Source organism: Mastigoproctus giganteus, chromosome 10 (genome assembly GCF_048544385.1).
Source record: "Mastigoproctus giganteus isolate SK-2022 chromosome 10, ASM4854438v1, whole genome shotgun sequence".
NCBI lineage: Eukaryota > Metazoa > Arthropoda > Arachnida > Uropygi > Thelyphonidae > Mastigoproctus > Mastigoproctus giganteus.
The window spans coordinates 95,723,583-95,737,495 of record NC_143584.1 but is presented as its reverse complement, the minus strand read 5'-3'; the positions used below and the strand labels follow the sequence as shown (position 1 = coordinate 95,737,495).

General features: G+C 36.4%; 1 protein-coding gene across 1 annotated transcript in view; it reads left to right on the top strand.

Moving 5' to 3' along the window:
- The window catches only part of LOC150079172 (mitochondrial carrier homolog 2-like), a 273,570-nt gene that overhangs the window by 233,313 nt on the left and 26,344 nt on the right, over positions 1–13,913 (top strand). The window contains exon 9 of the mRNA XM_090384014.1: positions 4,924–4,991. Within this exon, the coding sequence (XP_090240140.1) occupies positions 4,924–4,991 (68 nt within the window). The remainder of the gene's footprint in view (positions 1–4,923; positions 4,992–13,913) is intronic.

The following is a 13,913-nucleotide window of genomic DNA, read 5'->3' as shown; positions in this document are numbered from 1 at the left end:
GCTATTGTCAATCCAAATACTGAGTGCTTTTTCCATTTTCTCAGTTATTGCAAATATTGCATTTCTGCAAATATGACAACTCATAATATTTGCAGAAATTAATGATTCAGCAGTAACAGCAGTTCTAATTTTCTGTCCATTTTTCTTTATGGTCCAGATTGTTGCTTCATTTAAATTTAAACTTTTTGCAACATATGATACCTTTTCCCCTTTTTTAAGACAATCCAAAATTTGTATCTTTGATTCTAAAGAAATAAAGTTTCTTTTGAGCGGTGCTTTTTTGCTTTCCTTAGACATAATTTAGGGCTGAAATTTTAATTCACAACAAGGAAATTATTCCAATACGGTTCTTAAGAGCAAAGTTTAGTAATACATACCCAGAAAAATTTATAAATGAACAAATAAAACCCAAAGTAACCTTACAAAAACCTTAAAAGTCACAAACTGCACTCTTTAAAATCACAATTTTTTATGGTCTCAAACAATCACATGTTCCATAGTGCAGAACCTAACCCAGAGATCTCCCAACAGAATACAGTGGACCCCCCCCGCTTTACGATTGGTCCACTGTAATCAAGTCACTTTATGATGGAATATTCTTAATAAAATACAGTTTTAAACACCATTTCTAATAAGTGAAAATAGGAGGAATATTATCAATATTATCAATTTGTGCATAGGTGCACAAAATTTATTTATTACCTTACCAAGTAACGAAGTTAAATGATATGTGAAAATCAGAAAAATATTTTCCAATTAGCAAAATAAAAATAAATTTGTGCTTACGCGCATAGCTTAATTAATATGTACATACTAACTAATTGATATTTCTGTTCACTGACATTTTTTTTTTTTTTGGTTGTAAAATTGAAAACAGAAAAATGATAAGCAATTAAGAAATAACAAAGAATGCAGTATGCACAAGTTGCAACACACACAATATGTACAAGCGAGATACTGAGTAATGTAAAGTGATGGAACCCGTGTTTAGTCTCCAGAGCTAAGTTCCGGTCAGCCTTTCCCATCTCTTCATCATGCAGTGCAGTATGACTGATGACTTTTGAGGTTATGATGGACATCATGGCAAGATCCAATCTTCCTTACATTTTAAGGGTACGGCTCTAAAACTGTGTTCGCAGGCTAGCCGCTAGTTACCACACCGGACCAAACCTATTGGTAACTCTCTAGGAGGCTTCCGGATCAGCTAGTGTATAATCTTGTGCTACCTCTACTCTGCCAGATAGTGACTGGAGGGAGTCCGAGTAGTGTGTATGCGGGGGCAATGTCAAGGCCACATTATATCAAGGATCTGGGTATATTCTTACCATGTATATTCTCGCCATATCCAAAAATTTCATTACTTCATACAGCATGTTCCCCCCCCCACTTTTTCTTATTATTGAATACACCATGAATTGTCAAACTAATAGAGTAAGCTTATCTGCGAAAATATCTAAACCTCCCAAATGCTTCCTAGTTCATTTCACAAATATATGTGGTCTCAGTTCTAATCTCGATGTCCATTTCCACTTCCAGTCTGCCAAATCCCATGTACTTTTTCTGACAGAATCTCAGTTATCGGTTGATTCAATTACTGCTCATCTCAGTTGCCCAAATTATTTGCTGTATGATTCTTTTTGCCTCAAAGGTGGTACTTGTGCATATGTCCGTTCCGATATTCCCCATCAAAGACTTGGTAATTTGGAATCTCCTCTCTTCGAGATCTGGCTTAAAATCTCTCTACCTCATTCTGTCAAATTCATCTGTTGTCTCTACTGTTCTTCCAACTCCACTAATCACTTGGAGCTCTTTGACTGCCTCTCTTTGCAACTTGACTTTCTACAGTCCAACTTTTCTAACAGTGAGGTAATTTTCCTTGGTGATTTTAATGTTCACAACTCCAGCTGGCTTCTGTTTTCTGGTCACACAGACCCAGCTGGTAGAGATGCTGAGGCTTTTGAAAAAAGATCAAGTCCGAAAAAGATCAAAAAGATCAAATTACTAATGACCACGCACAGATTGTTCATTTAACTACGAGAATACTGGACAATCCTAACCATACAGCCAACATGCTTGATCTTTTTCTCAAAAACAACCCTTCTAAGCACACAGTCGAAGTGTGAGTGGTCCTTTAGGCACCTCAGATCACAACTTGGCAATTATCTCTTCTCCAATAGAGCCTTTATCTCATGGCTATTCCCAACCTCGTGTTGTTTGGCAATACAAGGATGCAAAATGGGATGACCTGCAAGATTTGTCTTTTCCTTGGTCGGATTACTGTTTCAAAATTTCTGATGTCAACGTTTGCTCAGATCGTGTCAGTGAAATTATTCTTGCAGGAATGGAATCCTTTATCCCACACTTCACTTTAAAATCTCGTCCTTCATCTAAACCTTGGTTTTCCAATAAATGTGCTAAGACTGTTCAAGAGAAGAATGTTGCATATCATAATTGGCTTGTTTCTAATTCTTCAGTTTCATTTTCTGCCTACACCAAAGCTCGCAACAATTGTAAAGCTGTTATTAATCAGTCCAAACTAGAGTTTGAACAGGCCAAGAGTAGAAAACTTGCTTCTTGCCCTAATGGTAGCTGAGCATTCCGGTCCCTTGCCAAAGCTATTGGCCACAACTTTTGCCCATCTCTGCTCCCACCTCTGTCCAAACCAGATAGTTCTGTTGTCACTTCAGCCAAGGATAAAGCTGACCTGCTGGCATCCCATTTTTCTTCCAACTCCTGTATTAATGATCTTGGTAAAACCCCTCCCACCATTCCCAAACACTCCATTCAATGCCTTCTGCGGTCTTCCATCAAAAGGATGTCAGAAGGATTTTGACGAAACTTGATGCTCAAAAAGCTCCAGGTCCTGATGGTATTTCTCCACTTGTTCTCAAAACCTGTGCTCCTGAACTTACTCCTGTTCTTTGCCACCTTTTTTCAATTTCTTATCCCAAAAGCGTTTTTCCTTCTGCTTCGAAATTTGCTCATATCCAGCCAATTCCTAAAAAGGGTGACAAATCTCTCCCATCCAGTTATCGTCACATTGCAATTACTTCTATGGGCGCCTCCGTAGCCAAGTGGGAAGGAGCAGCAGTGCGTAGCACACGCGTCTTGATTAGACTGGGGTTCGAGCCCATCACCACCAAATACGGAGGATGCGGAAAGGTCAGGGAATGACCACCGCATATTCGCAGAGCAATATGGCCTTAGTTGCTAATGCTCCTAAAAACCAAATAACAATAACAATTACTTCTACTCTTTCTAAAGTAATGGAGAAATCAACTAACCACAACTCTTATACTACCTAGAAACCTTCCATCTGATCAATGATCGCCAGTATGGATTCCATCATTGTTGATCCACTGGCTTATGATATTCTGACTTATGTTACCGATTTATGGACAAATTCAGTGGAAAAGTTCGGAGAAACACAAGCAGTTGCTCTTGACATCTCAGAGGCTTTCGATCGTGTTTGGCATAAAGATCTTCTAAACAAGCTTCCATCTTATGGTTTGCCAACTGTTTTTAGTAATTGGTTATCCAGTTTTCTCTCTGATCGCTCACTGAGGGTAATGGTAGATGGCTCTCTGTCTTCTAACTTCTCCACTAATGCCGGTGTCCCCCAAGGTTCAGTTCTTTCCCCCACTCTTTCCTCTTGTATATTAATGACCTTCTTCCATTGACTGGAAATCCTATCCATAGTTTTGCCAATGATAGCACATTGCATTCCACTTTCCATTTTGAGAAACCTTGTCCTGCTCAATCAGCTTCAACTTCTCGAAAATCTGCTACCAATTCCTTAAATGCCGATCTTCAGGTAATTCTCCAGTGGGGCAAAGACAACTTAGTTGATTTCAACCCTTCTAAAACTCAGTCTTGTCTTATATCTCGCAAAAAGGATTCTTCTGCTCCTATGCTTATCTTTGGTGACACTCCGATTTCTAGACAAAATGATATATCTCTTTTGGGGATTACCCTGACTTCTAATCTCTCTTGGCACAAGCACATTACAAATTTTGCACATCTGTAAAAATCACAAATCCGCCCTACCATGGAATATTGTTCCCACATCTGGGGCAACGTCCCCAAAACCTCTCTCAGGCTTCTACATTCCATTCAGAAGAGGGCAGTTAGGTTAATAACTCCTCTCTAACAGAGTCTCTCCACTCGCTTTCTCATAGACGTACTGTTTCTGCTGCATGCCTCTTCTTCAGATACTTCCATGGGCACTGTTCTTCTGAATTGGCTTCTATAATTCCCGCTCTCTCTTTCAAAACAGTCCGAACATGTGCCGTCAACATCCATTTACTGTCCAACTTCTAACTCACAGAACCAACTTTTCATTTTTCTCGTTTATTCATTCAACTGCTGTTTTACTCATAGAATTACAGCTATTGGAACTATTGCAAATGTAATAAAATCGAGTTTACTGCCCGATTATAATTGATTGCACTAACAGAAAAGCCCAGTAAAAACCGGAAACTGTAAATTGTTTTTATTGTTTTATAGTAGTGACCTCCAGAAATGTGCTTCAGGAAATTATCACGAAGACGATAACAACTAGCGAGTCAACAGCGGGAATTCACAAAAAGGAATGGAAATGTTGAACATAAAAGCAGGATTTTCCCAGCACAAAAGCTCAAAAATACTGTGTTAGAGTGAAACCGTGTTATACAGGGGCTGCCTGTATATTTTAATGCAGTTCTTGCACAGCATTATATGTGGATTTTGGTACTACTTGTGTGTACTTTACTAAATCTTCACATTAAAAAAAAATAATAATGTTATATTATTATTGATGATAATGAAATTTTTTTCTATTTCACTCTTACAGAAGTATTCTAACCATTTAAAGCCATTGATTTAACTTTGTGTGTCTGTAGCTCACACAAAAGATTTATTTATTTATTCATTGCATTTTTCTAGTACTTTGCAAATATGTTGACGTATCCCTTCAGTTTGGTTTCCAATGTTATGGCAGTTAATAACTGTGGGTGAGTTTATTTTTGAACTATTTATTTATTCAGTAGTATAATATAACTAAAGTATTTATTTAATATTGAGATAGGTTTAGAATGTATAGATAGTGATGGCACTGCATGCTTTTAGAGACAAAGCAGCCCTTGTCAATTGGTACAGCATCTGTCATCGTCACTTTGGCCTTTACAGCACTACTGCATTTGTGTCCCTTGAGCGTCACTTAAGTTGTTTAAAGAGATGGGTCTGGAAAAGCCACATGAACAGTATACTTTTGACAGATATACTTCTTTGCTATGATGTAAGGTCCTCCAAGTACAGTTTTCTTAATACCCCTGCCATAATAATGCACAATTTCTTTTGCATTGTATGAAATTTCTGGTATCATTCTTTTTTCATAAAACTACCTGCAGCACTCTACCCTTTATTCTGTTTTGCTAAAACTTCATCAAACAAGGTGAGGCATGTTTGTACCAAACTGACAATTGCTGTTTTGTCCGTTGGTCATACAAGAAGCGCTAACCTCTTTTTTTTTTTTTTTTTTTTACCATCAGTTATTCTACTCAGGAAGGTGGTCTACTCTGCTTCTAGGTCATCTCCATGATAAAACCCCTCAGAAAGTTACAATTTGAAACTTTCTTAAGGATTCATTTAGTGGAAGCCATCAAGGGAGTTCTTGGTTTGCATAAGAAGCCAGCCCAGTGGCTTCCACTTTGTGGAAATGTGTCTGGATTAAATTTTTCAGAAAAAGGAACTTTATATGGACTTTTCCACGGCACAGCTGAATTACAGGTACTTCCCGACTTTACGAGTTAATTTGTTCCTAGTGCGTGCTCGTAAAGTGGGAATTTATTTCCCATATATGTAATGTTAAAAACAGGGGTTACGTTCTCAACAATGAAATTTGATCATAGTAATGTTATATAAAGATCAACAAAAGAATAATTTGTGCTGAAACAATGATTTATTTCTCCAAAGAAATAAAAACATAGCCTTTAAAATCAAGCTAATTATAATAATAAAGAAATTATTTGTCATACAAATGTTAAAGAATGTTTATTCTTCATCGTCATCAACTAAATGCACACTCGTTGATGGTTCAAAGCTCATTGTTAGCTCGGCACTTGTTGTTTTGTTGGAAGCACAAGGAGTCAGCTTCTACAGAAATGCTTCAAGAGTTGTTTGTTTCCGAAACAGCCTTCTCTTTTCTTTATAAATTTCACGATAGCATGCATAAGCATTTTTTAAATCTGTAGCAACTTTTCTAGTGTGCTCGAAATTTGAATCTTGTGACTCAAATTTCAATTGCTTTTTCTGTGTGGGGCATGCTTCCGTAGCCAGGTGGGAAGGAGCAGCAGTGCGTAGCACACGCTTCTTGATTAGACCGGGGTTTGAGCCCGTCACCACCAAATACGGAAAGTCATGGACCAAATATGGAAAGTCACCAGATGCGGAAAGTCAGGGAATGACCACCGCATGGAGCAATATGGCCTTAATTGCTAATGCTCCTAAAAACCAAATAACAACTAACAAAGCTTTTTCTGTGTTGAAAAGCTTCTAAGAGCCACTTGAGAGTGAAGAAATGAACAGGAGTTTCGGCTGTTAAATCTTCTTCCTCAGCTCCTTCCCATTTTGCCATTTCAAGGTCTTCATTTGTGAGCTCTCCACTTCATTTGTGTGCTTGAAGCAGATCAGCGACGTGAGTTGTAGAAACCTCAAGCTGCAATTGGTTAGCAGTTAATGACTGCTTCTGTTTCATTTTGTACGATCTCTGCTGGTTCTTGAAATCCTTCAAAATTATCAAAAAACTGAGGACAGTTTATTCCGCTGAACTTCATGCAATAAAAATGGCTATCGAACACGTCAAAAACAGGTCTAATGAAGAGATAATAATCTATACCGATTCCTTGAGTGCAGTAACCTCTTTACAACATAAATGTCCGAACTTTCACCCTATCCTGAAAGAAATCAGAGCAGAGTTAATTAATCTCACAGAGCATAACACAGACGTAAGATTCTGCTGGATTCCCAGGCATGCTGGAATCCAGGGAAATGAAAAAGCAGACCAGGCAGCAAAAAATCCAGTCAACCCCGTTTCTTCACTTGCTTCAATTCCTTATATGGACTGTAAACTCATCATAAAACAGTTATGTATTGACCAATGGACATCAGTATGGCAGCAACAGACCCATAACAAACTTTTCCAAATAAAGAAAAAGCCACAATACTGGAAATCTAGTTCATAATTAAACAGACGAGAAGAGGTTGTCCTTGCAAGGACACGCATTGGGCATTCCCATCTGACCCACCTCCATTTGTTGACAGGTGATGAACCTCCTCACTGTCATCATTGTTCAGCCCTACTTATGGTGAAACACATTCTCCTCGAGTGTCCCTACAATCATGCTGCTCGATTAACAAATTTTAAGTCGGTTTTAACCCAAAACAATTCATTAGAGATGAACCATATTCTTAGTGATGATGCAAATTTCTCCGATTTATTTAATTTTTTAAAACAAATTCGTTTTTATGAACTTATCTGACATATGACTGGAAAAAAAAAAAAAAAATCATTTGCAGAATTACTGTGACAGGTGCAGTTTGCCCTAGTTAGTTGCCCTTGTGCCAATAAACTTCCATTTAAACCAACCAACCAACCTATACCACTTGGAAAAACTGGTATAATGGTGAGCCTCCATTAATGTTGCACACAAAAATTCATTAACTTTGCACAAATTAAATTTGCATTAACTCTGCACACAACATTTTTGAAGTACCTCCATAAATATATTGTGTACAAAGCTCAAATGGTGATATCATTTGTTAATACTGAAAACACCACAGCTACTGTGATACAAATATCATACACTACAGTGAAATGCAGTGTTTGGTGTGTAGCACTATGAGACCACAAATGGTGGGATTGTTAAATAACTTCATTACCCAAAATTGTTGAACCTACATCATATTCCATCCTATTTTTCCTTAGCATATCTGTCCTTTGATGAAATTACATCAAATTATCCCTTTGCAGTTTCATCAAATGTTGTTAGTTTCCAAATCAGTCATTCATAAAAAGATAAAACTTGACAAAAAAAAAAAAAAGAGACAAATCTTATATTTGAGTGATGATCAAAAAGTGTGGGATTGACTGTATCTGGAAATTAACCCATAAATCACTTATTTGTCTGCAATCAGACTAAATTAGTGCACACTGAATGATGAAACTTACCAGCTTTCATCTGAACAGGTGGAATGCTTCATTTTGTGCATTTTGTTACATTTTAAAATGACTAATTTTACTGAGCAAAGAATTTGCATTGAATTTTGTTTAAAATTAGGAAAAACAGAAACCGAATAACATATGAAAAACAGTTTTAGGAGCAAATGCTGTGTTTTTCAGAGGCACAAAGACACTTTCAGCTGGCCAGTTGTCCACTGAAAATCTCTCTCTCTCTTTGTGCTTCAGCTTCAAACATTGATGATTCAATTGCCTGTGTTTCTTATGGGATATGTTAGTTAATTTTGGATTTGGGAATGTAATACATTTCATCCAAGTTTATGCCTGGCATCCTCACTGATGATCACAGATAGTGACAAGTTTTTGCATTTTCGAATCTTAATTGATGTGCTGCTGTTGACTAACATTGTTTCTTCCATCATCACTAGTGATGAATTGTGTGCATATGGCTATTACCCAGAAACAGAAACCCAATTCTCTTAACTGATGACTCATCCTTCTTCAAGGCTCCCAAAAAAGCAAGTCAATTCCCATGATCAAAGAGCGAACCAGGAATACTACTACAATTGGGCAGTACTGTTCTGAAAAGGATGTAGAGTTGCTGGAATGAGTACAGAGAAGAGCTGCAAGATTAGTGAATGGAACAAAGGGTTTCTCTTACGAAGAAAGGTTTAAGTTTTGCAAATTACAATGTCTGGAGACTAGACATCTGCAAGGTGAGTGATCTGATTGAAGTGCATAAGGCCTTGAATAGTTTGACATGCTCGATGCTGATGGGATTCCTCCTCTTGCCCAGTTAATTGCCTGAGGGGACATATTCAAATTGAGGAAAGACACTTGGAGAATAGATGTGTGGAAGTTTGCCTTTAGCCAGTGGGTCATTGATTGCTGGAACAAACTTCCATGTCATTGTAGAAGTTAACAGCTTAAATAAATTCAAGGCAGAATTAGACGAACATTTGGAGTGAGTGGAGGTGTGAAATTGGAAGGTTTTTTTTTTTTTTTCTTTTGGCTGATGCTGTATAAGCTTGCTTTCTTGCATCATTGCCTCTACTAATGCTAACACAGCTGAAAAGCAGGCTTCAAGGAATTAGCATTTTCATCATGACAACACTAAGAATTTCTTGTATATTGCTCCATCATTGTAGTCTCGTATTTGGCATACTCACCACATTTATCTTTTTTTTTTTTTTTTTTTTTTTCCAAGCTTAGAGTTTCACTTGAAAAGTCACAGATTTGCAAGAGCTAAAGGCATTTAGAATGCTTCCAGAAGTTGGAAAAGCATTGGAATTGTGATATATAGTGTCAAGGAGACTACTTCAAAAGAAATCCTTCTGAACAGTTGGTGAGCTTCATTTTCAAAATATTAGTTCAATTTCTGTACTTTTTGATCATACCACACATATATGTTCCTACTCTGTCCCATATCTTAAATAAACATGTACAGGGTCATTATACGGTCCTTTTGCAGTTTTAAATTTTCATAACTTCTGTTCTATACATCAACCATTCTCAATCTTTTTTTTGGCCATGGCCCCCTCGGGGCATTAATCAAATTCTATGGCCTCCCTGTGAAGCAGAGAAGTTTGGTTGGTAAGTTTCTTCCGTACCTCTCTCCTACCAACTACAATACGTTCTAGTTGTTAAAAAAACTTATTGATGTAATCACTTCGTGAGAGTATTAAGGTTTTAGTCAAAACAAGTTTTGCATCAAAATCAAGGAAGTTCTGTTCAAGACTATTGAAAAGTTAACTAATAAGTAGCAAGAAGTCATTAACATTACCCGTGAATATTGGATTTTTACAGAAAATTTAATGGATACGTGCACTGCACTGATTGATTTATACATGATCAAATCAATCTGTAAAAATCGTTAGAAATGTAATTTAATGATGTTTGGTATGTATTAAGAGTGATTCATTTATTTTATTGTATTTTAGCAAAAAATTTCATTATTATTATTTTTTTTGCAGAATTAGCCTTGACCAAATGGCTTCATTAGAAGAGAAAGTAAATTGTGTGCTGTGGTTGGCCGAGTTGAAGTCTGTAATTGCAGTACAAAAAAGTTTTAGAACCCATTTAGGAACTTATAGGTTAGAACACATTTAGGACTTATAGGCGATACAGTGCTTCAGCAAAATAGTGCACCTTGTCACTTTGCTCTCAGTGTTAGGCAGTTTCTGAATGAAAATTTCCTTACAGATGGACTGGAAGAGGTGCACCTCTTGGCCAACACATTCATCAGATTTGAGCCCAATGGATTTTTTCATTCAACAGAACTCTTTAGACCTTCGGACTAGGATAACTAATGTTATTCAGGGTATTACTGAAAATCAGTTGCAAAACATTTATATGACTTCAGAATCATAGCTCAGTTTGTATACGTAATGACGGTGGGCATGTTGAGAATTAACATTATATAAAATTAATGTATGTAAAATTAACAGTATGTAAAACTATAATAAATTCTTTCCCTTACCCTGTATACAGTAGAACTTCAATTTTCTGTCACCCTATTTACCATCAATCTCTGTTAACCATCATTTAAACCCACTACGCCATAATGCATTGTGATATTGGTGCCATGTGTCACTCAGTCTTTGTTTACAACTCACTGTATATAGTTGTACTTTAACCTCATTTCATATTTTTATTTAGTAAACCCATTGAAATTATAGAGAAACATAAACGAGTAGTGTTGGGATTATCAAAGAAAAATGAAATAATCAATCGTCTAAGAAAAGGTGAAAGTGCTACAAGTATAGCATCGGTTTATGGAATAGGAAGAACAACAACAACAGTAAATGATATAAATCATGATGCAGACAAAATTGGAAACCACTGATAGTAATGTTAAAAGTCGCAAAACAGTGAAGCTTGCTAAAAATGAGCAGTTGGAAAACCGCAATGTTTCAATGGTTTGTTCAAAAACGTAGCCAGGGAATTCCATTGTTGGGACCTATAATAATGGAAAAAGCCATTGAAATAAATAAAAAAAAATTAGGCGGAGATCCTTCATTCAAGGCTGGCATCAGATGGTTGGACAAATTTAAGTTTTGTCATGATATTTGACAGTTGTCGATCCAGGGTGAGAAGCTAAGTACAGATAGAGCAGCAATTTCTGTTTATCGTGAAAAACTACAGAAGCGCAAATAGCTGATTGAAGTTTGGTTAAAGACCAAATATACAACTGCGGTGAGACTGGCCTTAATTGGAAGGCAGTACCTCAAAAGACACTGGCCTCAATGACTGAACATATAGCACCAGGATATAAGATACAAAAATATTGTATCACTATAATGATATGTACCAATGCCAGGGCGCCTCCATAGCCAGGTGGGCAGGAGCAGCAGTGCATAGCACACGCTTCTTGATTAGACCGGGGTTCACGCCTGTGACCACCAAATACGGAGGATGCAGAAAGGTCAGGGAATGACCACCGCATATCCCCGCAGCAATATGGCCTTAGTTGCTAATGCTCCTAAAAACCAAATAACAAACTAATGCCAGCAGTAGTCATAAATTGCCTTTGGTTGTTATAGGAAAACCAAAAAAAGCCTAGATCATATAAAAATTTTAATTTAAATTCTTTGCCAGTTAAATATTTCTCAAAAAACAACACTTGGATGAGCCAAGATATATTTCATGATTGGTTTCATAAAACATTTGCACTATGTGTAAGATCACATTTGGCATCAAAAGGTTTACCACAATATGCAGTGCTACTGATGGACAATGAGCCTACTCATGACATACACGTATGTGATTTAAAAAGTGATGATGACAAAGTTATCAAAATTTCTGCCAGCAAACACAACATCTCTCATTCAACCAATGGACCAAGGCGTGATTGAGAGCATGAAACGTTGTTATCACAAAATGTTCATTCAGAAACTTGTTTTGGCAAAAAATAAATTAGATGTGATAGCGTTTTGGAAATGCTACACTTATAAAAGATACAATTTTCAATGTCGCTGATGCTTGGAATGATGTTCCAGTTCAAACAATACAAAGAAGCTGAAATAAGTTGTGGCCAGAAATATATTCAAGTGAGACAGAAACCATTGATTCCAAAAGAAACTGAAATTTTGCAGTTATGTTGAATATTCCTGGGTTTTAAAAATATTTTAATGGAGGAAGTAAATGATTGGCTGGATATGGACAAAATGGACATCGGATGTGAAATTTTAGACGACAATGAAATTGTACAAAGAGTGATGGCAATTTTGGATGAACTGAAAGTGAAGAAGAAAAATAAATAAATAAATTTTCTGTTTATACTCCGGCATGACAAACAAGTCAGTAGAGTTTACAATAAATCGTCGATACAAATATTTATCGTATTTAGTAGTCACGGGCTTGAACCCCAGTCACTCAAGGAATGCGTGCTATGCACTTTCGCTCCTGACCACTCGGCTACATCTGTTGCTGATGAAACAACAAACATAATTAGCCACTGTGAAGCTGAAACTACTTGAGGTACACGAAGCAGATGCTATGCAAGTGATACTTTTGCATAAAATTCTTAACATTGCCTCCCAAGAGGCTCAATGAGTAATGAAAAAAAAGAAATTGACTGACTTTTTTAGAAATGAAATTTAATTATGTAATATTGTTTTCTTTTAAATTTTTTTATGACATTACTAGACCAATGTAAGTCAAAATATTAAAAATAGGTATATATGTAGATATCTGTACTATTATTTTTTGATGACCCGGTAAAAAATAAATAATAATTAAAGTTTAAATTTCATTAGGTTATGTGTTATGTAATAAAATAAACAAGTTAGATGATCCGGTCTATTGTATGTATAATGTTTTTAATGTACATATTCTATTATCCATCATGGTCTCGGTCCCATACCCTGACAGACAATCGAAGTTCTATTGTATAAAATTGAGATTAGAAACTGTATAAAATGTTAATTGAGAAGATGAGAGTAGAAAATGAACTACAAACAGGGATTGGAATTATGGAAAACACAGAAAAATATGAGAAAATAAAAAGAAAAAAGGAAAAAAAGAAAGTACTAATTGCTGAAAAACTCATGTTTCAATGTCTTCTTCAAGGGTCAACCAACAAAATCATGGGAAAGACAGCAAGAAGTAGGGGCCTCTGTTACTGGCATGAAATATTCATTAGCATATTTCATGCCAGTAATGGAATTTTGAATTAAGTGGTAAAGGGAGTTAGGCCTAAATGCTGAGATAAGCACGTGAATGGTGACCATATATTTCATGGCAGAAAACAAAAAGGAAGGTTAAAATGAGTATAATCACTGAATCTGAAGAGGTATGCAGTCAGAGGGAACTTTCTGGACTAGACAAGTTGAAGCCAAAAGATCTGTGAAGCCATATGTTTGCATTTAAGCTGTATGTAATGACCCTGTGTTTTGAAAGTCAGAGACAATAAATTACAAGTGTGTTGAAAAATTGGAATTAAATATATGAAGTAGAACTGGCCAGGATAGAAAGGAAAATAGTCTTAAAAAGTAGCAGTAGCTAGTCGCTAAACTTTGTGGAGACAAAAAAAGCATTTTACAGAAAAATAGCATCTTGGTATTGCATTCAGTAAACTTTCACGAGAAATAAAAATATAGAGTAATAGGAAAGTAAAAAGAATATGGAATAAGAGGGAAATAAGTGGGCGCGGGCTGTTCAGGGTTGCAATTCCTCTAGTTAGGACCCTGAACATAAT